This window comes from Aythya marila, assembly GCF_965140915.1.
Source record: "Aythya marila genome assembly, chromosome: 12".
Taxonomy (NCBI): domain Eukaryota; kingdom Metazoa; phylum Chordata; class Aves; order Anseriformes; family Anatidae; genus Aythya; species Aythya marila.
The window spans coordinates 9,793,890-9,817,132 of NC_139053.1; the positions used below are offsets into that span (position 1 = coordinate 9,793,890).

At 54.1% G+C, this 23,243-nt stretch overlaps 3 protein-coding genes across 4 annotated transcripts; 2 read left to right on the forward strand and 1 right to left on the reverse strand.

Moving 5' to 3' along the window:
* Positions 1–1,723: 1,723 nt before the first annotated feature.
* Positions 1,724–6,974, reverse strand: LOC309882629 (C-signal-like). Its single transcript, XM_082769892.1, has 6 exons — positions 6,715–6,974; positions 4,440–4,491; positions 3,362–3,549; positions 2,918–3,076; positions 2,521–2,631; positions 1,724–1,971 (listed from the first exon to the last, which is right to left on the reverse strand). The coding sequence occupies exons 1-6, from the start codon at positions 6,859–6,861 to the stop codon at positions 1,858–1,860; spliced, it is 771 nt and encodes a 256-aa protein (XP_082626018.1). The 5' UTR covers positions 6,862–6,974; the 3' UTR covers positions 1,724–1,857.
* Positions 6,975–12,989: 6,015 nt separating this feature from the next.
* LOC309882628 (C-signal-like) lies at positions 12,990–20,401 on the forward strand. 2 transcript variants are annotated; one of them, XM_082769891.1, is made up of 7 exons: positions 12,990–13,110; positions 13,639–15,045; positions 15,454–15,505; positions 15,687–15,874; positions 16,511–16,669; positions 16,961–17,080; positions 20,284–20,401. In XM_082769891.1, exons 2-7 carry the CDS (start codon positions 14,899–14,901, stop codon positions 20,305–20,307), a joined length of 690 nt encoding a protein of 229 aa, XP_082626017.1. In that variant the 5' UTR covers positions 12,990–13,110; positions 13,639–14,898; the 3' UTR covers positions 20,308–20,401. The 2 variants fall into 2 exon arrangements, with proteins under 2 accessions (XP_082626017.1, XP_082626016.1); XM_082769890.1 differs by lacking the exon at positions 20,284–20,401 and adding an exon at positions 17,181–17,369.
* A 359-nt stretch (positions 20,402–20,760) lies between these two features.
* On the forward strand, positions 20,761–23,027 carry LOC309882626 (C-signal-like). The gene is made up of 6 exons (XM_082769888.1): positions 20,761–20,946; positions 21,293–21,344; positions 21,488–21,675; positions 21,967–22,125; positions 22,410–22,529; positions 22,822–23,027. The coding sequence occupies exons 1-6, from the start codon at positions 20,800–20,802 to the stop codon at positions 22,933–22,935; spliced, it is 780 nt and encodes a 259-aa protein (XP_082626014.1). The 5' UTR covers positions 20,761–20,799; the 3' UTR covers positions 22,936–23,027.
* Positions 23,028–23,243: the final 216 nt, after the last annotated feature.

The following is a 23,243-nucleotide window of genomic DNA, read 5'->3' on the forward strand; positions in this document are numbered from 1 at the left end:
TGGAAGAATGAAGAAATCAAAGAAAGCAAGAAATCTGTTCCCCGGCGAGCAGAGAGGCGACGGGTGCGACCAGCCTCTGTCACGGCGAGCAGGGGGAGCGCGGAGGCCTGACGCTGCCCAGCACCGGGAGATAAGCCTGACACAAAGGGCAACGCCAGCGAAAGGGAGCGAGCAGGGCAGGAAACATCAGGCTGGAGAGGAAGCGTGGAGATAATCAGCCGCAGGAGCACAAACACCCGGAACTTGAGCAAAAGAAAAGCCGACACCGCTTGGCAAGTGTTGGAGCAGAGAGACCTGCCCATAGGGCCCCTCCGAGAGAGGGATGCTCACGGATTCACCAGCTCCCGTCCCGCAGCCTTCTCACACCTCCCAAGGGATTTCTCTCCCTGCTCTGTGCTGCTTTGCTCCTCAAGGAATGTGGCCAGGGGATGCCAGCTCCCCCAGCCGCAGATGTGAGGTGGGGCTGGGAAAGAAAAGAGCAAAGAGGAGCGAGCACCTGCATGGGAAGTCGGGTGGCTGGAGAGAACCCAGCTCCGGGTTTCCGGAGCACGAAGCAGCCCTCAGCTGGGGACAGCGGTGTTGTTCCCTGTCCCCTGCACTGCTCCCTGAATTTTGCAGGGGCAGCTCTGCCACCTGCAGCCACGGGAACCTGTCCCGAGCTGCACGCAGCTGGCAGATGCTCCCCGCTCTCACCTTTCCTGACCCCTCCGAAGGCTGGGCTACCAAAATGCCACTGGCTTGGGAGGAACCTGGAGCCAGTGAGGAAAACGCTGCTGCCCGTGACTCAGCAGGCTGCTGGGGCGGGCAGGCTGGTGCCAGGGTTTGCTGCAGCTCACAGGGGCACAGCTCAGCTCGGTGGGGCTGAGTGGTGGCTCCAGCGGGGCTCTGCCTGCCCATGGGGGGAAACAAAAGGGGAAAGGGAGCTCGGCTGGGAAACGGGGGGCTCAGGGGAAAGCTCTGGGGTTTCCCCTTCTGCAAGCCAGGTTGCTCTGTTCAGCTGCTTTTGAAGGAGCCCCTGGCTGCTTTTCTCCATCGTCCCCTAAGGGGAAGCTCCTTCCAGGAGGGGCAGGTATGGGTGGAAACCTCCAGCTTTTTGAAGCCGGGAAAACCCAGCAGCACCCCAAAGCCCTTTCTTTCAGGGCTGTTACCACCCTCAAGCAAAACCATGCAGCCCAGCATTGCCTGACCCATGCAGAAGCCCTGTCTGCTGCAGAAGCCCAGCTATTGATATTCTCAGCCTCTCCATCCAGCAGAAGTGCCAGTCCCATGCCCTGCTCCCCATGGGGCTGGATTTCCCACACCCAGGGCTCCTGTGCCCAGTGGCAGCTCCGGAATGGGAACAAAACTGGGCTGTGGCACTGCTGGACCTCTCAGCCCTGCCCCAAAGCTGCTCACAAGGACACGGTGCCCAGCACAAAGTGCCACCAGGATGCCTGCAGCAAAGAGCCTGCCAGAGATGGGCACAAGTACAGCAGGGAGCAGGCAGATCAGATCCACGCACACTCAGCAGCCTGGGAAGGCAGCAGGGCTCTGGGCTGGCAAAATGCCCCCTGGGGCTTGCCTTCTGCTCAGAGCAGCCGAAGGCAAGGCAGGCAGACTGCTGTAATGCCAGGTTATTTTTTGCAGAGGACAGCTTCAGGCCAGGGCAGAGACAGTCTCAGCGAGGGCACCGCAGCCAGGTGAAGGCAGAGGCACTAATCGACTTGTGACTGTATTTATTAGCGACTCGGGTGCAGGGATCACAGACTGCCCGGCACGCCTGGTGGCAGAGTCCTAAGTAGGCCACAGGGGGCTGAGCACCCTGGTGATTCGGGGCACCCAGAGACCTCCTGGCGCTGCACGGTCCCTCGCAGGGGATCACCAAGGAATCACTTTGCCTTCCCAGTTGAGCAGATTCCCGCTGTGCTTCTCGGAGAGGACGGGCAGCACGGAGAGCAGCCCCCGCACACTCGTGTCCACCGTCAGGTCAGCCTGCAACGGGCACAAGTGAGGAGCAGGGCTGGGACCCCACAGCTGGTCACCCACCAGCCCCCAGGCAGCTCCTGCACATCCCCAGCAAGGCTCCTTCCACCCAGACTGGGGGGAGAGAGCTGCGGGAGGCAGGATGGACCAGTTGGGTATCTGCATGGCTTGGGTGGAGGTGGCTTGGGCTAGGAAGCCAGCGACAGGCTTTGTGAGCAGCTGCAGGAACCACGCACACAAACAGGCAGTGCTGAAGGTCCTGCTGCAAGCAGAATGCTCCATGCAGGCTTCTCACCGATGGGTGAGCCCGCAGCTCTCCAAGGAAGGGGGCCATTGTGGGAAGATGCTGCTCCTCCCCTCCCTGTTCTATTATATTTGGGCTCTCTGCACACCTCCAGGACTGCCTAAAGTCTTTACTCCCCCAAACCAGCCTCCCTCTAGCCCTGGGTGTGTGCCTCTGGCACAGAGCATGTGCTACTTCCCATGTGTACCCTGCAGGGAGATTATTCCTCGAGCAGTGCCCACACGTCCCAGTGGCCCTGCTCAGCCAGCACCCACCTCCTGGGTGCCCATGTCGGTTTTCACCCAGCCGGGGTGAAGCGCCACGCAGAGGATCCCGGCCTCCCCGTAGGTCAGAGCCTGGCACTTGGTGAGCATGTTGAGGGCAGCCTGGAGGAGGAAGGGAGCACTGAGCAGCAGAAAGCACCCCACACCGGCCTCCACCCCCATCTCTGCCTCAAGGTGAGGGAGAAAAACCCAGTGCCAGGTCTGCAGGAGGTGGAGCACAGCGTGTGCATCCCCAAGGTGGGCAGGGACTGGACGTGGAGGTGCCTGGAGAACTCGGGCAGCAACCAGCACACGTCCCTCCATCTCTCAGCCTTGGGTGCTGCCCTAAGAGCAGGCTGGCAAAGGGCAGCTCGGACTCCCACTCAGCTCCCAGGCCCCGTCTCCCTACCTTGCTGCAGCGGTAGGAGATGACGGGCTTGAAGAAGGACTCGGAAGTTTTCTCGATGGATCCCATGACGGTGGAGATGTTGATGATGGCTGCCTTGCTGCAACTCAGTCCCTTCTCCGTGCTGTTCCGGGCAGCCTTCTTCAACAAGGGCAGGAAAGCCTGGGGAGAAGCAGCCTGCTGGGATGTCTGTGCCTCCTGCTAGCCCCACTGCAACCCAGCCTGTCTACAGCAGGTGAGGAGGAGCAGTGGGAAGCCAAGACAGCGTGGGGTGGGAGCACAGGCTGGAGCCGTCCCCTCCCTCCCACAGCCTTGGGAAATTTTGGGAAGCGCTCTGGGACCTCCACCATGACCACAGACAGCAACGAGGCACGTGGCACAAGGAACAGGAGGAGGAGAGGCTGCGACAAACTCCCCCTCCGAGGTGGGCTCTGCCCCGAGCGTTACCTGGGCCATCAGCAGCGGCCCCACGGCGTTGGTCCTGTACGTCCTTATCATCTCCTCAGAGTCCACCGTCTCCAGCGACACCTGGGCATAGATGCCCGCGTTGTTTATCAGCAGGTTCAGGCCCGCCCCGTTCAGCTTCCCCTCCACAATCTTCGCTGCATCGGCAATAGCTGAGGGATTCGCAACATCTGCGGTGACACAGAAAGGGCTTTCAGAGCCAGGGCTGACCCCGTTTCCCCATTTTTTTTTTTTTTTTCCAGTTCCTTTTGGGCCAGAGCAGCCTTGGGGTGGGTACTCCTGTGGGCAGCTCAGACTGGAGGTGCTGGGGCAGGACGGGTGACCAGCCTTGACCCAGGTGGCAGTGGACGACCAGATCTCGGCACTCTCCAGCTGCCCTGGGTTTACTCTACAGGCTGCAGTCCTAAAGCAGTGCCCATCCTGCTGCAGTCGCTCTCACTTGCAGTACATCAGCCTGACAAATGCTCTGCTGCCGGGACAGCTCACAGCCGGCCACAGGCAGGTCCATCTTTCCTCAAGATAACAGGACAGCTGGATTTATTTCTGAATGCTCAGCATCCTTGAAATCTTTGTGTCCGGGGTCCACCCAAGGGGCTGAGGGGAGAGGATAGAGGTTAAGCTGCTGAGGAAGAGCGGGGCACCCTGACTTACACAGTCTTTTCCATTTGTGGGCACCAGATGGTGCTGTGCACCCAGCCCAGAGCACCCCAGCACCCACAAACCCCAAAGAGTCTCCTCAGCAATGTAGGGTGCCCTGCTTCAGGCAGCTCGAGGACCCGGCCAGGGTATTGCAGACAGCCCCGTGGTGGCAAAGAGCTGCTGTGACAGTCCCCAGAGGGGCTGTCCCCAGAGGGGCTGTGGCAGGACCCGCTGCAGGATGACCCTACAGGGTGAGATGGGCTTGGAGAAGCTGGGCCTTCAGGGGCGGCAGCACTTGGAGCCAAACGTTGGGCAGCTCTGAAGAGATGGAGGCAAATGTAGAGCCTGGTGGCAGCGAGGGGAGGAGAAACGGAGCCGCTGTGGCTGGTGGACACAAATGGCAGAGGCAGAGCACACCTACCCAGCTTCACAAGAACCAGGTTTGGGTGTCTGGACGCCAGATCTCTCAGCTCCTGTGAAAAGAAACGTGGGAACAGCTAGATGTGATGCCAAGCACAATCCCGGGGCACCAGCAATGAGACATCTCAAGGGAAACATCTTCAGGACATTACTGAGCACTTGTGGACAGTTGAATAAGGCACCCAGGGTTTTTCCAAGCTCCACAAAGCTGTAACCATTTACTCAGTGCACAACACAAGCACGCCTGCAAGGTACTGTGGCCACCCTCCCAAAGCCTGCTGCATCTGCATGCAAGAACCCAGCCAAAGCCACAGTACAGGATGACTGCACATTTATTATTAGGGACCAGCTCACCCAGGAAGTGATGCACAGCGAACAGGCAAGGCCAGAAGCATCTCCCAGAGGCTGCTGGAAGTGTTAGAGGTGTGGGGATGACTGGGAGCGCATACCTGCCATTCCTGACCTGGCAGCATCCTCATTGCTGTGGGTCACCAGCCCCACAAAGCCCCATCTTTGGCTTTCCCTGGTTTTCCAGGTGCTTTCAGCGGGGCTGAGTCTCCTTAGGGCCCAGCTGAACATCCAGGCCTGGCTGATGAACACAAAGGCAGGCAAACCTTGGAGCACGCACCTAAAGCACCTTCACACAAGTACACACAGCCCTATGTGAAGATGAGGAGCGAAGAAGAACTACACAACGATCAGCATCTCCTCCCCCCTACAAAAACCTGGCAGATGGCTCTGTCTTTTTACTTCTAAGTCGTTTAATAGAGGTTATTTCAAACACCTGAGAAAACAGGTTTAAACCAGGGAGGTGTAGAACGAGGCAGGATCTCCAGACACTTCTCCTTGCACTAAGAGGGGTCCAAGAGCTCCCTGGCCCCCAGCCCCTGCATCTTGCCATGTCCAGCATCTCTCAAAGAAGGTCAGAGCATGTCCTGAGTGCCACAACAGACTACGACAGCTAGAATTTTTATCCAGCCTTATCTGGAGCCAAACAGCACCATTGCTCCAGACTCTGCATCTCACCTGCTCAACTGAAAGGAAACCTTCTGCAAATTTTTATTGATTACTGCCACCAAATGTAGAGGATTCAGAATCACTTTTCAAAAAGAATAAAATCCCAAGTGAAATGTTCAGCTTTACACTTCTTAGCAGCTCTTTGCTCTGAGCTTTCTTCAACTATAGCAGGTTCTAGACAACAGAAATCAAAGCACATTCAACATGTCCAAAATGATTACTTTTAGAGCTATTAAAAAACTCTCACAAACAAGCCCATAGAGAATGTTGCAGGGAAAACACAGACTGGCAGCTCCTTGTGAGGGGACACTTCCCTGGGACTCATCCTGGGACCACATCCCACTGCTGTGGAGTGGGAGTCACTGACCCGAGTGTCACCATCAGACTCCATGTTCCCACATTCCCTCTGAGCACAGAAAATGATGGAAGATACTTCTCAGTGATTTGTGATGGCGATGGGCATTTTTCCTTCCCCTGCTGCTTTGCTCAGCTGCTGGCTTCAGCAGCTTCTCACCCCCAACATCTGCCACAAGGCTTTCCACAGCACCCTGACCACCTGGGAGAAACATGCTCCAGTCTGCCCTGCAAAAAGTCCTCTGATCTCAGCACTGCCCGAGCCCAGCAGGTGTAGGGAGGAGAACAGGGTGAAAAGGGAAGCGCTGACCTGGCTCTGATGCATCTCGCTTGGGCACCAGCAGCAGGAGCTCTGCACCTGCAGCAGGGTGCCTTCTCCCCTGCCATTGCCCATGAGCCTGAACAGCATGGGCAGGGGGATCCCGACCACCTCGGGGGCTTTTTGGGGTGGGATTCCTGCACCAAGCCCTGCAGGCAGCCAGGCGGTGAGGAGGGGCAGCGAAACAAACCAGCGGAGCAAACACCTCCCCTCCGGTATTTCGGCATGGACAGCAAGGGGAGGAAAACAAGCGCTGATGTTGTTGTTAGAAGGAAAGCTGTGTGTTTACAGATGCTCCCGTGACTTCCTGACGAAACGATGCGTCTGACTTGCATTTTAGCAAATTGCAAAACCAGGGCAGGAGGGTCCCATGGCTGCTTTCGGACCCCAGGGACCACCAACCTTGCCCTCCACCGAGTCCAGCAGCACGGCGGCCGCTCATGCCCACGGCCCCCCGTGGCACAGGGGGGTTTTCCACCACCTTCACCTCCACCCACCACACTTCAGGCTGCGGTGCAACCCCTGAACCCAGCCCTACCCGCAGCGTGTCCCACCCGCCGTGTCCCTTGGCCGGCCACGCACTGACCTGCGCCCGCGGCCCCTCAGGGTCCCGGCACGTCGCAAAGATCCATGTGGGCGGCCGAGGGCCCCCGAGCAGCTGCTTCACCAGCTCCAGCCCGATTCCCCTGTTGGAGCCGGTCAGCAGCACGGTGCGCGCCCGCAGCGCTGCCATGGCCACCACACTGGCCCCCCGAGCCCGCTGCGGGCCGCTGGTGCTGGCCGGGGAGGGCCAGGCCTGGCGCCTCCCTCCTGGGGCCCAGCCGAGGCTGCTTGGGCCCCCGGTGACCGGGAGCGAGCTGCCGTGCGTGAGAGCACCCTTGCGGTACTGGTTTTTGTTCCTTTTTTTTTTTTTTTTCTTCCCCACAAACGGTATGCAAAACGCCTCTGGCGCCAGTGAATGCACCAGAGAATCGGTAATAAAAAGTAAGAAGCAGAAAGCCTCGCTAAGGACGTTGTGTAACCAAAGGTCCCGTTCTCCCTTTTGCTGCCTCAGGCTGGGAGCAGGTTTACCCGCCTCCTCCGCACAGGCTGGGGTTAAGGACAGAGGGGTGCAGACACCCGGTCACGGAGAGCCACACCGGTGAGCAGGACTTCAGCGTCCCGTCCCATTGGGACTGCTCAGCTCCTCCTGGGTCCCCACATGCATGCCATTAAAGGGTTAGTGTGCCGGGCCCCGCAGGAGCTCGTCCTGAATCCAAGGAACTGAAGCCTGAGAAGTGGCAAGCTGCAAGCAGCTCTCATTGAACGCTTCCCAGCGTGGGCGTTGCTTGCCCCAATTCTGGGCTTCAAAGCTTTGTGATTTTAGGCAACTTTGTCAGTTAAATGCTGTGAGGCTTCCACGAGGTTGTAAAGAGAAAAAGAACTAAAAGAAAGGAAAGAAAGCAAGTAAAGCAAAGAAAAGAAGGGAGGGAGAGATGGAGGGAGGGAGGAAGGAAAAGAAAGAGAGAAAGAGAGAGGGAGAAAGAGAGAAAGAGAGAAAGAGAGAGAAAGAGAGAAAGAGAGAAAGAAAGAGAGAAAGAAAGAGAGAAAGAAAGAGAGAAAGAGAGAGAGAGAAAGAGAGAGAGAGAGAGAGAAAGAGAGAGAGAGAGAAAGAAAAGAAAGAAAAGAAAGAAAGAAAGAAAGAAAGAAAGAAAGAAAGAAAGAAAGAAAGAAAGAAAGAAAGAAAGAAAGAAAGAAAGAAAGAAAGAAAGAAAGAAAGAAAAAGAAAGAAAGAGAAAGAAAAAAGAAAGAAAGAAAAAAAGAAAAAGGAAGGAAGGAAGGAAGGAAGGAAGGAAGGAAGGAAGGAAGGAAGGAAGGAAGGAAGGAAGGAAGGAAGGAAGGAAGGAAGGAAGGAAGGAAGGAAAAGAACTTTTGGTAACTTTTTTTTTTGGTAACACATTTTCAAGTGCAGTGGTTTTATCTGTAACTTCCACCCGTGTTGAAGCCTGTGGCTTGAGTGTGCTTTATAGGTGGTAGTAGCAAGTAGGACTACAGCTTTTTGCATACTCAAGCAAAGCTTGAGGAGGAGTCAAGAAGCAATCAACAAGACGACTGTTGCAAAAAAGTGGTGGGAAGCGTACCAGAAGGATCTTTAAAGCCCACACAAGTCTCCTGATTTGAATGAAATGGCAATCATTATGGGGTAGCTGTTACAGCATCTGCGTTACAATCTGTGTTACAACTTCACTTTTCTTTCTTATGTCAAAGCTTGTTTCTTTGTTCTTTTATTCATCAAGAACCATAGAATTACCTTCCACTCTGCCCCAGACCTCCCAGACTCCAAGCATGGGTTTTGTCTTGTGCCTTTCCATGGGCCCACCTGCACAGAGAAGTCTTGCAGAGAGGTTACGGCATGTGCACCCATTGTCTGCTAATTAAACAATAACATCCAGACTTGCTGACGGCACTTACATTTTACAATAGCTTGGAGAGATTCTGGGACCATTTTGGAACATATTCCTGTTTTCTGCATTCCAGCAGCCCTTAATATTGTCCACGTGGTGTCCACAAGGAATGTCCCATCCTGCTGCTGGGAGAGACATCCCTCACAAACAGGCCAGAAAACCAAGCCACCCCCTACAGAGAAAGGAATTCTCATCAATGTTTTTTTGTCAACGACACAGGAGTTGAGCGCACCCTAAGTAAGTCTGTAGATGATAAAAAAAAAAATGAATTTCCTCAAGGGGTGAGAGGCCTTACAGAGAGATATTGATGGATTAGAGCTCTGGGCAATCACCGGCTGTGTAAAATTTAACAAGAACAAATGCTGGATTCTGCACCAGGGAAGGTGTAATCCTGAATGTACATATAGACTGGGGGACAAGTAGCTGGACTGCAGCCCTGCAGAATAGGATCTAGGCGGTTTGATTGATGAGTCAACAATAGGCTCTGGTGGCCATAGATCCGACCATATTCTGGGCTGCATTAAACACAGTCTGGCTAAAAGATGGGATTGTCCTACTGTGCTCAGCATTGCTGTGGCCTCACTTCAGGTACTGTGCACAGTCTGGGGCTCCACAGTGTAAGAAGGACATAAACATATTACAATGTGCCCACTGGAGGACAACAAAGATGGTAAAAGGTCTATAGTGGAAGATGTATGAGGAGCAGCTGAGGTGCCTTGGTTTGCTCAGCCCAAAGCAGAGCAGACTGAGGGGAGGCCTCATGGCCTCATGAGGGAGCAGAGGGGCAGGCGCTGAGCTCTGCTCTCTGGGGACAGCGACAGGACCCAAGGGGACGGCATGGAGCTAGGACAGGGGACAGTCAGATCCAATATTAGGAAAAGGTTCTTCACCAAGATGGTGGTTGGGCACTGGAACTGGCTCCCTGGGGAAGCAGTCATGACCCCAAGCTTGTCCGTGTTCAATAAGCATTTGGACAATGTTCTTGGATATTTGGTTATCTCTTAGGTTGCCCTGTGTGGAGTCAGGAGTTGGACTTGATGATCGTCGTGAGTCCTTTCCCACTTAGGAGAATCTATGATTCTGTGCCCGAAGGTCTGTCTTGCAGCTAGCCATGCTTGTGTACTTTTGCACAACCCCATCTTCCATATTCTGTCCCAGGAGCCCAAGCACTTGTCTTCTCCTAGGCATCTATTCAAGCTTCATTCCAGCAAGTGTTTGGCAATGTCCACACAGTTCCACAGGCATATTTGCCATGGCTCTGGGAGGGAAGCCTTCACTATAAACTTCTGTTCCCAAATATTTGCAGATGTGCTTCCTCGATCATTTATGTGAAAGGCTCCACACAACATAAGCAAAGTGCAGGATGGAGTTTTGCAGCTGGACACATCACAGCCCTGGAAGAGGTTGTCCGTGAATGGCCTTCTGATGAGAGGGGGGAGACACAACCAAGCCTTTGCCTTCCTGCAGCCTGATGAGCATCACAGTGGGGTTGAGCAGGCCTCTCACAGCCAGATCAGCTGTGGTGGGGATGGCTGTTCAGGGCAGGAGGTGGTTGTGCCCTGCTAAAATCCAGCAGCACTTAAGAATACTGGCTGCTGGGAAAACAGCAAGGTTATGAAACAGGGCCATGAGAATCCTTACCAGGACCTCCTCACTTTGCCTGGGAGCTGTATTTAAGCTTGGGTTCTCATCCCGAGCTTAAAAGCACAGTCTCTTCACAATGGGGTATCACTAGTCCTCTTCAGCCAACAAGAAAATGAGTCACATAGGCATGCCTTGCCCAGCTTCAGGATACAGGCAGTGGCAGGAGAAAGCCCCACCCCACCCCTTGATTAGTTTTTCATTCATCGCTATCTATTTACTCTTCACCAAGTAAAGAATATGTGAAGACATGACACTATACAATCTTGAACACATTGCGAAGCAAAAAGGCTTGATAAATAACAGCACATTTGTTGCTACTTACACGGTAGATTAAACATAATAAAGATAATTCTGCCGTGCCCTGTTCCCCAGGCTAACAAACAAAAGTGTATTTCCCAATACTTCTGTAAGTAGTGTAGTAATTGCCCTTTGTACAAACATCTGGATGGGTGTGAACACAACCGAGGCTGCAGTCATTGATAGTGGAGAAGCTGAGATCATGTGCTGGAAAGCTGCCTCTGACTCCTTCCAAGATAGAAAGATGGAAAGCATCTGTATGTGATATACGGCTGTCAGAGAGTCTATGGGACAGGTTATACAGCAGGGCCTTCCACCACTAGCACTGTTGGACTCTGAAGCAATTTATTAAAAATAATTGCTTTTGCTCATTGTAGGATTCAGACCATGCAAGAATGTCTCAGCACAAAGCTGTCCGAATCCCTGAGCCTGTCAAAGTCCCTTCCTCAGCTGAGCCTTGGGGACAGCAGCACTTGTGATGAAGCTCCATTGCCAGCCTGACAAAGCTGGTTTTTTTTTCTTCTGTGCACGTTTGCTCCAGGCTGGACTTTGACCCCCAGAGAAGCAGTGCTTGTTTAGACTTCAGTGGTCAACAATCCAGTGTGGGGCACCAGAGCAAAGTCAACATTATAACATAACAGCTGTAAAACAGCTGAAAGCTTCAAAAACAACATGACACGGCAGAAATAGGAGATTTAAAAGGTTATATTTTATTTCTGGTGTTATCTAGTTCTGAGTCACAATGGAGGTTTCTAGCACGCTGTGTGGCAATGATGCAGAAGAGGAAAACCAGAGTAAGTCTGTTAAACAAAGTGGAAGAGCACTGCACTCCTCTGCAAACAGTGTGTACCAGCAAGTATAGCTGTGGTCTGTGGTCATAAAAAGAAAGTGAAAATAGAGAAAAGGGCATTGAAAAGAACTATTGGGGCTGGAAAGCCAATCCCACAAACTGGTAGGTGTGCTGAGGCAGGGGGGAATTGACAAAATCTTCAGTGAGAGATCAGCCTAAGACAGAACTCATGCGGGGAGACAGCTGGAAAATCCAGAGATTTGTGCTGGTGGTGAACAGCAGAGGAATTTTGCACCAAGAAGATGGTGCACCAAGTGTAGCCCTAGATGGCTAGCAAAGCAGGAACAGGATGCTGGTGCAGAAAGTAGTATGGGGCTACAAAAAGGGGAATTATCATGAAAGAAAAGCTACAAACAGAAGAAGGGAGAAGGTAAAAGTCTAGTCTTGGTAGTGATGAGATTGTCTTCGTAAGTGAATGAAATTACAGAATCACAGAATCACAGAATTTTCTAGGTTGGAAGAGACCTCAAGGTCATCGAGTCCAACCTCCAACCTAACGCTAACAGCCCTCCACTAAACCATATCCCTAAGCTCTACATCTAAACGTCTTTTGAAGACTTCCAGGGATGGTGACTCCACCACTTCCCTGGGCAGCCTGTTCCAGTGCCTCACAACCCTTTCAGTGAAGAAGTTCTTCCTAACATCTAACCTAAAACTCCCCTGGCTCAACTTAAGCCCATTCCCCCTCGTCCTGTCACCAGGCACGTGGGAGAACAGGCCAACCCCACCTCGCTACAGCCTCCCTTGAGGTACCTAAAAAGAGCGATAAGGTCACCCCTGAGCCTCCTCTTCTCCAGGCTGAACAAGCCCAGCTCCCTCAGCCGCTCCTCGTAGGACTTGTTCTCCAGGTATGAGTGCCTAACAAGGTGGTGTTGTACCTGTATGCAAAGAACAGCAGCAGCAGAACTAAACAAAAAAAAGTTATCAGGGAACATTTGTCCCAAGGTCCAGAAAAGCAAATGTTGGATATTGCCTGACGACAAACATTATTTTTTATTCCATGTGCTACACAGGACACTGTATTTGTGTGCATTTCTTACATATCGTTTGGGTTTTATCTCAAGATTTACCCCAAGCAAGCAAAATAGTAAATTTTACTCAAAGGAGGTGGAAGCAGGTGCAGGTATGCTAACAGAGCTTGCTGCAGGAGCAGAAGGTGACTGGGGCTGTTCCAGGATACAGAGAGAAGTTTATGCCCAATCCAGCTGGAAAAGAAAGCCTATTAAAAGGACTGAATATCTTCTGCTGAGATGCTGAGGTAGGATGTGCAAAATTCAGTTCTCTCACAGACACGCGCATGGCAATGGTATTTCAACACCACCACAGCAGAAACTGAGAATTTCTGTCTGAGCTTGGCAAAAATTAAGTGGAGTTTTCCATTGTGATTTGTGGCATGCCTATACTTGCTAATCCTGTCCTTAAAACAGTTACTGCGGAAAGGGTTCTTGGTAAACAGGCCTTTTGGAAAAGGAAAGCTCAATGTTTTATTTACAATTAATTTTTAACACATCCGGGAAATAATTGATCACACTGCCAATAAGAGAATTTCTCAATGGCCTGAAGTCCACATCTGGATGAGGTCCAAGCTGATTTAACAAAAAACACTCGTCTGTCTTGTTCTGGATTAAAACATGCTGTGACAGCCTGAGCCAAGCCTGGGGGAAAACCTGGTGAGAGCAGGCTAGGAGCAGAAGATACAGTCTCTTGTGCGTCTGGACCATCGTGCCCTCCACTAAGCTGCCCAAACGTGAGTGCTGGCACAGGGGAGGTGGGAGATGAATGAGGCAGGGCAGGACTACCTGCCTTGGTGGCACCATGTAGCCGGCCCAAGGGGCAGAGGGGTCCCTGGGGTGCAACGTTGGCACAGCAGAACTTTGGAGTAGTTTTGGCAGTGAGGCTGGGAGGAAGCGGGTCTGGTTGACACTGCTGCCAAGAAAACCTGTGGGAGAAGAAAACGTGGCAGCAGTGTTTGTGATTCCCATGCTACCCATCTACCCAGCAGCCTGTGCCCATGGCTCTGGGACTGAGTGCTCGAAAGCAAGGGGCTGCCACGGGAAATGTCTTCACCTGCAGTGGAGCTGGGTGCAGTGACACTGGAGGGGATGGGAACACACGGTGTGCACCCACACCAGTCCCAGAATTGCCAATCTGTAACGCCTCACTTGAGGAACCGGGCAGCACTGGGCTTCACTGGTGGTAGTGCAGAGCCATCTGTGCCCCACTGCTATGAGTGATGTAGGCCAAGGGGCTTTGTCCAAGACATTTATCTTTGCAGGAGAATACTCTCGGCAACTGAGCCCTTCGTAGCCCTGTTGCAAACGATCTGCTCAACTGGTGGAAAATGGAAAGAAAGAGGAAGTGAAAAAGAAAAGACGCTAGAGAATTCAGCAGTAAATGTTTTTAACCCCTTCTGACCCATTGCCCTGTAGGACTTCAGAAAGCCCAGATGGTCTGAAGGACTTCTGCACAACTTTGCAGGTCATGCTCACACAGGCCAAATACCAGGGTGCTGCCACTGGTGACGAAGCACAGAGAAAGGTCCAAAGAGGTCACCTGTTGACAGGACGTTAGCCTTTTACTCCACAACCATCTGAAGAGAATGGCTTTATGAAACAGAATCCATACACAGGATATGGATGATGACTGCAAGGTCCAACAAGTGCACGAGGCAGAGAGATGGGCAAGCATTTGCAATAATCAGGCTGTTAATCAATGACTTCCTCTTTAATCCTGAAAACAAATTAAAAGTTGTGAAATGCAGGGACACAATATGCAATAACATGATCTAATCTGCAAAGTGACAAGGCTGAGAGTGGAAGTCCTGACAAGAGCAATGGCTCCAGCATGGCCGAAGTGGTGGGATGGTCACTTAGATTAGTGCACTGCGAGGCAGCATCCAAAGTGCATGAAGAGCAAAGTGGTGACCTGCAGACTGTGCAGGGTCCACCTCCTTCTGCAAGCAGGCCATGCTGAATTTCCTCCACAGGGCCTGAATGGGACAATCAGTGATGGGGCATTTGCTTGGAAGACAGAGGAGAGCAGTGAAAATCAGCTCATGGCCATGTGAGGCATGACCTGACAGAGGAAACCAAGGGAAGGGGAATGAGACCAGCCTGTTTCAGCTGTTACATGGGTACAATCTGGAAAGTCCATCTAGCCTGAAGGATGCTCGTGAAGATGATCTGTACCTGACCCGTGGGGTATCCATCCTGTATCCCTCCCACTTGTTTCCTCTCTCCTCACCCAGCACCCACCCTTCTGGAAAGGGTGGCCATGAGTTACTGGGTTATGGGGCCACGTATCACCAGAAAACCAGTTTGCCATAAAAAGCTGAGTGATTTTTGCCCTTCAGTAAGGAGAGATGGCTCCCAGCCAGAAACTGTGTCCTATAGAGTTCAAAGAGCTGGAGAGATTGCACCTAGAGCCAAGGGTTTGTGCAAGCGCCGTGTGGGTGGGGTGGCAGCTCAACACACTATAAGAAGCATTAGGGAACTGAACAAACAATGAACGTTGGAGTAGAGGCAGGAGAAGCAATATGGGAGAGCTTCGTGTCCGCTCCGTTCTGGTGACTGGAGCCAACCGAGGAATTGGCCTGGGGTTAGTCCAGCACCTGCTGGGGCTGCCAAACCCCCCCGAGTGGGTCTTTGCAGCCTGCCGGGACCCCAAGGGACAGCGAGCACAGGTGAGGCTGGTGGCGGTGGGGGACAGCAGGGCAGGGCAGCGCCCGGTGCAGGAGCAGCCCCGTGGTGTGAATTGGGGATGTGTGGGGGCCTCCTTCATGGGGCTGCAGCCCAGGGCCCAGTCCAGGGGCACAGAAAGCTGGGGTAGGATGGCCATGGGATGAGCTGTGCCTGGGGTGCCCAGGGCTCCTTGGAGCCAGACGGGGAGCTTCTGCTGCTGGGGCAGGTGATGGCCATGGTGGGCAGGGCGAGACGCGTGGCTTGTGGGGTGTGCAGGATGCGCAGAGACCTGTCCACAGGGAGCGGGTTGGCAGAGCAGGGTGCTGGGTGTGAGGCAGTGCTGGATCAAAGCCGAGCCTCTGTGCAGCCAGCCCTGCCTCTTTGTGCCCACGTTGTGCTGTCTCTTGCAGGAGCTGCAGAACTTGGCTTCCAAGCACCCCAACCTGGTCATCATCCCACTCGGTAGGTGCCCAGGCTGTGCCCCGAGGCTGAGGGTTCCTTGCCTGGGCTCCATGCTCGTGCCTGGGCTCTCTGCTCTCCCTCTCCACCACATCCCTGGGGTGGGGGCTCCATCTCCCAGCACCACGTGTGGTGGCAGTTGCCGAGGTGATCGGATGCTCACCTCCCCGCCTTGGCCCTGCAGAAGTCACCAAGCCTGCCAGCATCAAGGCGGCTGCAGCCAGCATCGGGGAGCGCCTCAAGGACTCGGGTCTCAACCTCCTCATCAACAATGCTGGCATGCTGGTTTACAAGACACTTGACACCGAGACACAGGAGGACATGGCCCAGGTGTACGCCACCAACACCATTGGGCCCCTGCTGCTGAGCCAGGTGAGGCCCTCACCACAGCTCCAGGAACATCCCTGCCCCTTGGATCTCCCAGGAGCATGGAAAGGGCCGGTGGGACAGGGTCCCTGCTGTGTCTTTGACCTCATGACAAGCCCAACACACTTCAGGTCTTACTCTGGCCTCCTGATGCAAGAAGCAGCTGCCCAAAGTAGTCCTGGAAATGCTGAGCACAGTGAACGCTTTCTGGTTTGACTATGGTGGGCAGCAGGCTGAGGGCTCTGGCACTTTGGAGCCTGAGGCCTCTCCACTGGGAATGATCAGAGTGCAGAGGTGTGGGACCATGTTAAAGAGCAGAACCTCACGTTTTGAGCCAGAGGGAAGCAGAATTTACTCATTGACTTGGTACTGAGCACTGATGGGAGACTAAGTGCTATTGTGGTCTGCCCAAAGAGGTTATGGAGTATCCCTCCATGGAAATATTCAGAAGTCACTTGGACATGGTCCTGGGCTACTGGCTTTAGGTGGCCTGAGTAGTAGGATTCGTCCAGATGATCTCCAAAGATCTCTGCCTCCCAAAACAATACTGTGATTCTGGGGTTCTGATGTGACCTTCTATGTAAGGAACTAATTCTCTCAATGAACCTCTTTTGTGCATGCTCCTCCTTCCCCTTCTCACAGGAATTCCTACCCCTGCTGAAGAAGGCTGCCCAAGGGAGCCCAGGCTCCGGGCTGAGCTGCAGCAAGGCAGCCATCATCAACATTTCCAGCATTGGCGGCTCTATCAAGGAAGTCCATATGTGGAAAGCTGCACAATGTGTCTCGTATCGCTGCAGCAAGGTATGTGCAGTGCTGGGCATGAACCCAACCTTCTTTTTTTAACCAAAGCCTGCATAAGCTCTCCAGAGTCATCTCTGGCAGTCCCTGCAACAGCCTCCAGAATGGCTGAGCTACAGTCAGTCACTGGTTCCCTCTCAAGGCACATCCCTGTCCCTGGTCCCAGACCTAATCGAGAGGATCTTCACAGGACAGAGCTGCTGCAGGGAACTGGTCCTGCCTGCCCCGGCTGTGGGGTCTGCACGTGTCCCTGTGCAGGAACCTTCTCCTGATCCCTGTGGTGTCTCCTTGCAGGCTGCTCTGAACATGCTCACCAAGTGCCAGTCCTTGGGCTATCGGGAACACGGCATCCTCTGTGCTGTTTTTCATCCTGGCTGGGTACAGACGGACATGGGGAACACAGCTGGAGACAAGGTAGGAGCTTTACCACAGCAGGTCCATCCAAGCCCCTGTGCTGGTTTTCCATGGGAGGTTGTTGTCACCCCGAGCTACATGTTTTTCTCTGCCCCTGCAGCCCCCTGTGACAGTAGATGAGAGCGTAGGAGGGATGCTGAAGGTGATCTCCTCCCTCTCTGAGAAGGACACCGGGACCTTCTTGGACTGGGAAGGGAAAGTAGTGCCCTGGTGAGACGCTGGCCCAGCCTCATGCCCAGATCCTGGCAGCGGCCCCTCTGCTGCTGCCCGACCTCCACCACATCCTCAATAAACCCTTTTCTTAAAACAGCAGTGTTGCTGTATCTGTCTGTGCACTCGATGGGCTCTGCCACACATTGCGAGTCTGTGGAGTTGGGCTCCCCAGAGCTGGGGGCCACATGGGTGATTTGGGAGCACAAGATTCATCCACCGAAAGGTCCCAGTGGGTGCCCAGGCAGCTGAGGGCACAGAGATTCTGGTGGTCAGTGCAGGCAGTTGGGGTGCAGGGCACTGTGCAGCCACACATCGGATGGGGGCCCGCAGCAGCAGAGGACCCAGCATTGCTGCCCCTTCCCTGCACAGCATGGTGGTACCTGCCCTATCCCCACTTTGGTCTTCACCCAGCCGGGATCACAGAATCACAGAATTTTCTAGGTTGGAAGAGACCTCAAGGTCATCGAGTCCAACCTCCAACCTAACGCTAACAGCCCTCCACTAAACCATATCCCTAAGCTCTACATCTAAACGTCTTTTGAAGACTTCCAAGGATGGTGACTCCACCACTTCCCTGGGCAGCCTGTTCCAATGCCTCACAACCCTTTCAGTGAAGAAGTTCTTCCTAACATCTAGCCTAAAACTCCCCTGGCTCAACTTAAACCCATTCCCCCTCGTCCTGTCACCAGGCACGTGGGAGAACAGGCCAACCCCCACCTCGCTACAGCCTCCCTTGAGGTACCTAAAAAGAGCGATAAGGTCGCCCCTGAGCCTCCTCTTCTCCAGGCTGAACAAGCCCAGCTCCCTCAGCCGCTCCTCGTAGGACTTGTTCTCCAGGCCTTGTTGATCCAGGGATGGATCGCCGTGCACAAGATCCCCTTGTCCCTGAGCTCTGCAGCCAGACACCTGGTCACCATGTTCTGGGCAGCCTGGAAGAGGCACGGCCATGCCAGCACCACACTGGGCTCAGGGAGCTGGGTACACGTGGGTGGGAGGGGGACATTTTGCAGCTGAAGGGCTGTGCAAGTGGGAAATGGGCTTTGCCCTGCTGTGGAGCATGGGCACAACCTGGGCTGGCACTCTGCATGCTCACCCTTGGAGGACCAGGTTGTGGGGGTCCCATGAGCTCCCCTCCATGGTGAAGCATCCCCAGCATCTCCCCTGGCTCCTCACCTTGCTGGCACGGTACGGGTACATGGGGGCCTCCAGCACCCCGAGGCACAGCCCAATGGAGCCCACTTTGGAGGACACGTTGACGATCGCGGCCCTGCTGCAGCTCAGCCCTGTCTTCTGTGCACGTTTTACCACCCTAGAATCAGAGGTGGAGTGGAGTTTTGACTCAGGACATGCAATCCAGGAGTCATCTGGGTTGGAAAAGACCTTCAGGATCATCACATCCAACTGTCAACCAGACACAACCTGACTGATTCAAGTCCCATCACTAAAACATGATCCTTAATGCCACGACCCTATGTCTCTTAAATACCTCCTGGGATGGGAAATCTACCACTTCCCTGGGAAGCCCATTTCAAACCTTGGGCAACTTCCCAGCCACTCCTCCCCGGGCCTGTACCACTGCACAGGGTTTTTGGGACCCACACGCAGCACCCAGCACTTGCTCTTGTTGGATGTCTTGAGGTTGGACTTGGTCCATCAACCCAGCCTGTCCGGATCCCTCTGCAGAGCCTTCCTGCCCTCAAGGAGTTTGACAGTGCCACCTACCTTGGTGTCACCGGTGAACTTAGTGAGGGTGCACTCCATCCCCTCCTCCTGATCACTGCTAAAATTGTGGAACAAAACTGGCCCCAAGACTGAGCCCTGGGGAACGCCAGTGGTGACCGGCCACCGGCTAGTTTTAACCCCATTCCCTGGGAGCCTTTGAGCCAGTTCTGCAGCCAGCGAGCCATACACCTGTCTGAGCCCTGAGCCACCAGCTTCTCCAGGAGAATACTGTGGGAGATGGTGGCAAATACATGACTAAAATCCAGGTAAACAACATCCACAACTTTGCCCTCATCAGCTATTTTTCTCCCTGCACAGACTGACCACAGTTTGACAGTCCTCCTGTGTTGCCTGCCCCTTTTTCCGAAGTCCATAGACTCTCTTTTCCTTCCTAAGTTCCAGAAGAAGCTCTCTGGTCAGCAAGGGTGGCCTTCTCCCCCAGTGGCTCCACCGTTGGTGCTTTGGGATGTCCTGCTCCTGTGCATTTAACGTTACACTCTTGAAGAATGTCCAACCTCCCTGGACCCCTTTGCCTTTCAGAACCACCTCCCAGGGGACTCTGTCAGCCAGGTCTCTAAATTGGCCAAATTCTGCCCTCTGGAAATCAAAGAGCAATCCCAAGCACAAATACAGGTGACAAGAGCCAGCAATGTGCGCTTGCAGCCCAGAAAGCCAACCATATCCTGGGCTGCACCAAAAGAAGAATGGCCAGCAGGGAGATGGAGGTGATTCTCCCTCTCTATTCTGTTCTTGTGAAGACCCCACCTGGAGCCCTGCATTCAGGTCTGGAGCCCCCAGCACAAGAAGGGCATGGAAGTATTAGATCGAGTCCAGAGGTGGGCCACAAAGATGATTAAGGAGCTGGGGCACCTCTCCTATGAAGACAGGCTGAAGGAGTTGGGGTTGTTCAGCCCAGAGAAGAGAAGGCTCTGAGGAGACCTTATAGAGGCCTTCAGTACCTAAAAGGGGTCTACAGGAAAGCTGGGGAGGGACTCTTAATGGGACAAGGAGTAATTGCTTTAAACTAAAAGAGGACAGGTTTAGATTAGATATAAGGAAGAAATTCTTTACTATGAGGGTGGTAAGGCACTGGAACAGGTTGCCCAGAGAAGCTATGGATGCCCCATTTCTGGAAATGAGCAACCTGTTCTAGTGGGAGGTGTCCCTGCCCATGGCAGGGGGGTTGAAATCAAATGATCATTAAGGTCCCTTCCAACCCAAACCATTCTGATTTTATGTTCTTCTAACTGCCTTCCTAACTTCACTAGGGATCAAAGACACTGTCATTTTGATCACTGTGCCCAAGATAGCCTCCAACCATCCCATCACCAACAAGTCCTTGCCTGTTTGCGAACCACAGGTCAAGTGGGGCACCTTCCCCAATTGGCTCCCTCACCATCTGAGTCTTCTGTCACCCACCCTTATCCTTTTTAGGTAAGTTCTGTGTCCCTGTGTGTTCTTCATGGCTTCTTCACTTTCTCCATATGTGGTTTTGCACTGGAAAATGGCCTTGAACAGATACCTCTGGAGCAAACACTGACCTTCTGCACACCTTACAAGCAGAGTTTGCCATAAAAAGCAAAGCGATTTTTGTTTGTTAGTAAGGAGAGATGGCTCCCAGCCAGAAACTGTGTCCTAGAGAGTTCAAAGAGCTGGAGAGATTGCACCCACAGCCAAAGGTTTGTGCAAGCCCTGTATGGGTGGGGTGGCAGCTCGACACACTATAAGAAGCATTAGGGAAGTGAACAAACAATGAAAGTTGGAGCAGAGGCAGGAGAAGCAGTATGGGAGAGCTTCGTGTCCGCTCCGTTCTGGTGACTGGAGCCAACCGAGGAATTGGCCTGGGGTTAGTCCAGCACCTGCTGGGGCTGCCAAACCCCCCCGAGTGGGTCTTTGCAGCCTGCCGGGACCCCAAGGGACAGCGAGCACAGGTGAGGCTGGTGGCGGTGGGGGACAGCAGGGCAGGGCAGCGCCTGGTGCAAGGCAGGATTGTGTGAGGGTCTCCATCATGGGGCTGCAGCCCTGAGCCCAGTCCAGGGGCACAGAAAGCTGGGGTAGGATGGCCATGGGATGAGCTGTGCCTGGGGTGCCCAGGGCTCCTCGGAGCCAGACGGGGAGCTTCTGCTGCTGGGGCAGGTGATGGCCATGGTGGGCAGGGAGAAACATGTGGTGTGTGGAGGGAACAGAACGCTGGGTGTGAGGCAGTGCTGGGACAAGGCTGAGCCTCTGTGCAGCCGGTCCTGCCTCTCCATGCCCACATCATCCTGTCTCTTTCAGGAGCTGCAGAACTTGGCTTCCAAGCATCCCAACCTGGTCATCGTCCCGCTTGGTAAATGCTCCAGCTATGCCCTGCAGATGAGGGTCCCTTGCCTGTGCTCCCTGCTCTGCCCACACCACTGTGGCCCCCAGCACCATGTGTGGTGGCAGTCCCTGATGGGATCGGGTGCTCACCTCCCCGTCTTGGCCCCACAGAAGTCACCGATCCCGCCAGCATCAAGGCGGCTGCAGCCAGCGTCGGGGAGCGCCTCAAGGACTCGGGTCTCAACCTCCTCATCAACAATGCCGGGATTGGAAATAACAGTTCTCTTGACAACGTGACACAGGAGGACTTGACCCAGATGTACGCCACCAACACCATTGGGCCCCTGCTGCTGAGCCAGGTGAGGCCCCCACCACAGCTCCAGGAACATCCCTGCCCCTTGGATCTCCCAGGGGGACGGAAAGGGCCGGTGGGACAGGGCCCAGCTCCGCTCTTGTGCTGGTGACGGGCCCGGCACTCCCGAGCTGCCACAAGAAGCTGGTGGAACCGACTGGGGCTGGTGCTGAGGGGCAGGGGGAAGAGGAAGGCGGCTGCTGGCGGTGCTGGTGGCAGCGCTGCCCGCTGCAGAAGGAGCCGGTCCTCTCCCCTGCATCACCTCTGTGTGGACCCCCCGCTTCTCCTCTCCTCGCAGGCGTTCCTGCCCCTGCTGAAGAAGGCTGCCCAGGGGAGCCCAGGCTCGGGGCTGAGCTGCAGTAAGGCAGCCATCATCAACATGTCCAGCTATGCTGGCTCCATTCAGGACGTCTATGTCTGGGAGTACGGACAAGCTATTTCATATCGCTGCAGCAAGGTACTGCTGGGCACGAACCGGGATGTTTTCCCTTCCGAAGGATCTTGCACACCTCCCAGCCTTCCCCTCAGTCTCTGCAACTCTCACCGCTGTGGCTGAGCTCCAGTCAGTCACCTTTTTCCTGCCATGGCACATTCCTGTGCCTGGTCCCTGTCCAGGCCACAGAAAGCCTTGTCAGGACAGGTTCTTGCCTGGGCTGGGCATCTGCATGGGGAGAGTGCTGTGGGGTCTGCATGTGTCCCTGTCTTCTTCTCCACCCTGATCCCTGAGGTGTCTCCCCGCAGGCTGCTCTGAACATGCTCACCAAGTGCCAGTCCTTGGGCTACCGGGAACACGGCATCCTCTGTGCTGCTTTCCATCCTGGCTGGGTGATAACAGACATGGGAGGCACAATAGAAGATAAGGTAGGAGAGTTTCTGACCAAGGTTTGGAAGAACCTCTTGTTTTGGGAATGTAGAGCCTGCTCCACAGCACTCCCATACATGCTGGGCTGTGGGATAACTCTTTGGAAGATGCCCTGAGGCATATGAGGGGATGAGATAACAAGACAAGGACTCTTCTTGCTTTGTGCTGGCCTTTCCTTCTTCACCCTAGAGAGCCCCAAGCCCTTGTGCAGGGAGGCAGTGATCCAAGCAGGCACCAGGGCAGACCCTGGCCACTCCTTGGGCACACACAGTTGTGTTTCTGTCCCCACAGACCCGTGTGACAGTGGATGTGAGTGTGCGAGGGATGCTGAAGGTGATGTCCTCCCTCTCTGAGAAGGACACCGGGACCTTCCTGGACTGGGAAGGGAAAGTTCTGCCCTGGTGAGGCGCTGGCACAGCCTCGTGCCCGGATCCTGGCAGTGGTCCCTTTGCTGCTACACTGAGTTGTGCCTGTGTCTTAATAAACTCATATCTGTAAGAAATAACAGCACTGTGTGAGCCTTCTTGTTGCTTGCCTTTTAACTACCATTGCGATAGTCTTCACTAATGCTTTGGGAGAATTCCTCAGAGTTATTTTGCAACTAATTGAGCTCAGTTGGTCAGATTGGCTGATTTCTTACTAGGGACCTGGCCATCATCCTGGTAGGGCTTTGTGCCTGGACACAGAGGGTCCTACCCCTCGGTTCTCTATAG

What these genes read in the sequence shown, in the direction of transcription:
- LOC309882628 (XM_082769890.1), top strand. Translation starts at nt 14,899, where the DNA reads ATGGGAGAGCTTCGTGTCCGCTCCGTTCTGGTGACTGGAGCCAACCGA. An exon ending in CCAAGGGACAGCGAGCACAG is followed by an intron (nt 15,046 to 15,453) that starts GTGAGGCTGGTG and finishes TGTCTCTTGCAG; the next exon opens with GAGCTGCAGAACTTGGCTTC. An exon ending in GGCCCCTGCTGCTGAGCCAG is followed by an intron (nt 15,875 to 16,510) that starts GTGAGGCCCTCA and finishes CCCTTCTCACAG; the next exon opens with GAATTCCTACCCCTGCTGAA.
- LOC309882626 (XM_082769888.1), top strand. Translation starts at nt 20,800, where the DNA reads ATGGGAGAGCTTCGTGTCCGCTCCGTTCTGGTGACTGGAGCCAACCGA. An exon ending in CCTGGTCATCGTCCCGCTTG is followed by an intron (nt 21,345 to 21,487) that starts GTAAATGCTCCA and finishes TTGGCCCCACAG; the next exon opens with AAGTCACCGATCCCGCCAGC. An exon ending in TTTCATATCGCTGCAGCAAG is followed by an intron (nt 22,126 to 22,409) that starts GTACTGCTGGGC and finishes GTCTCCCCGCAG; the next exon opens with GCTGCTCTGAACATGCTCAC.
- LOC309882629 (XM_082769892.1), bottom strand. Translation starts at nt 6,861, where the DNA reads ATGGCAGCGCTGCGGGCGCGCACCGTGCTGCTGACCGGCTCCAACAGG. An exon ending in CTGAGGGGCCGCGGGCGCAG is followed by an intron (nt 4,492 to 6,714) that starts GTCAGTGCGTGG and finishes TTCTTTTCACAG; the next exon opens with GAGCTGAGAGATCTGGCGTC. An exon ending in TCTCCTACCGCTGCAGCAAG is followed by an intron (nt 2,632 to 2,917) that starts GTAGGGAGACGG and finishes TTCCTCCTCCAG; the next exon opens with GCTGCCCTCAACATGCTCAC.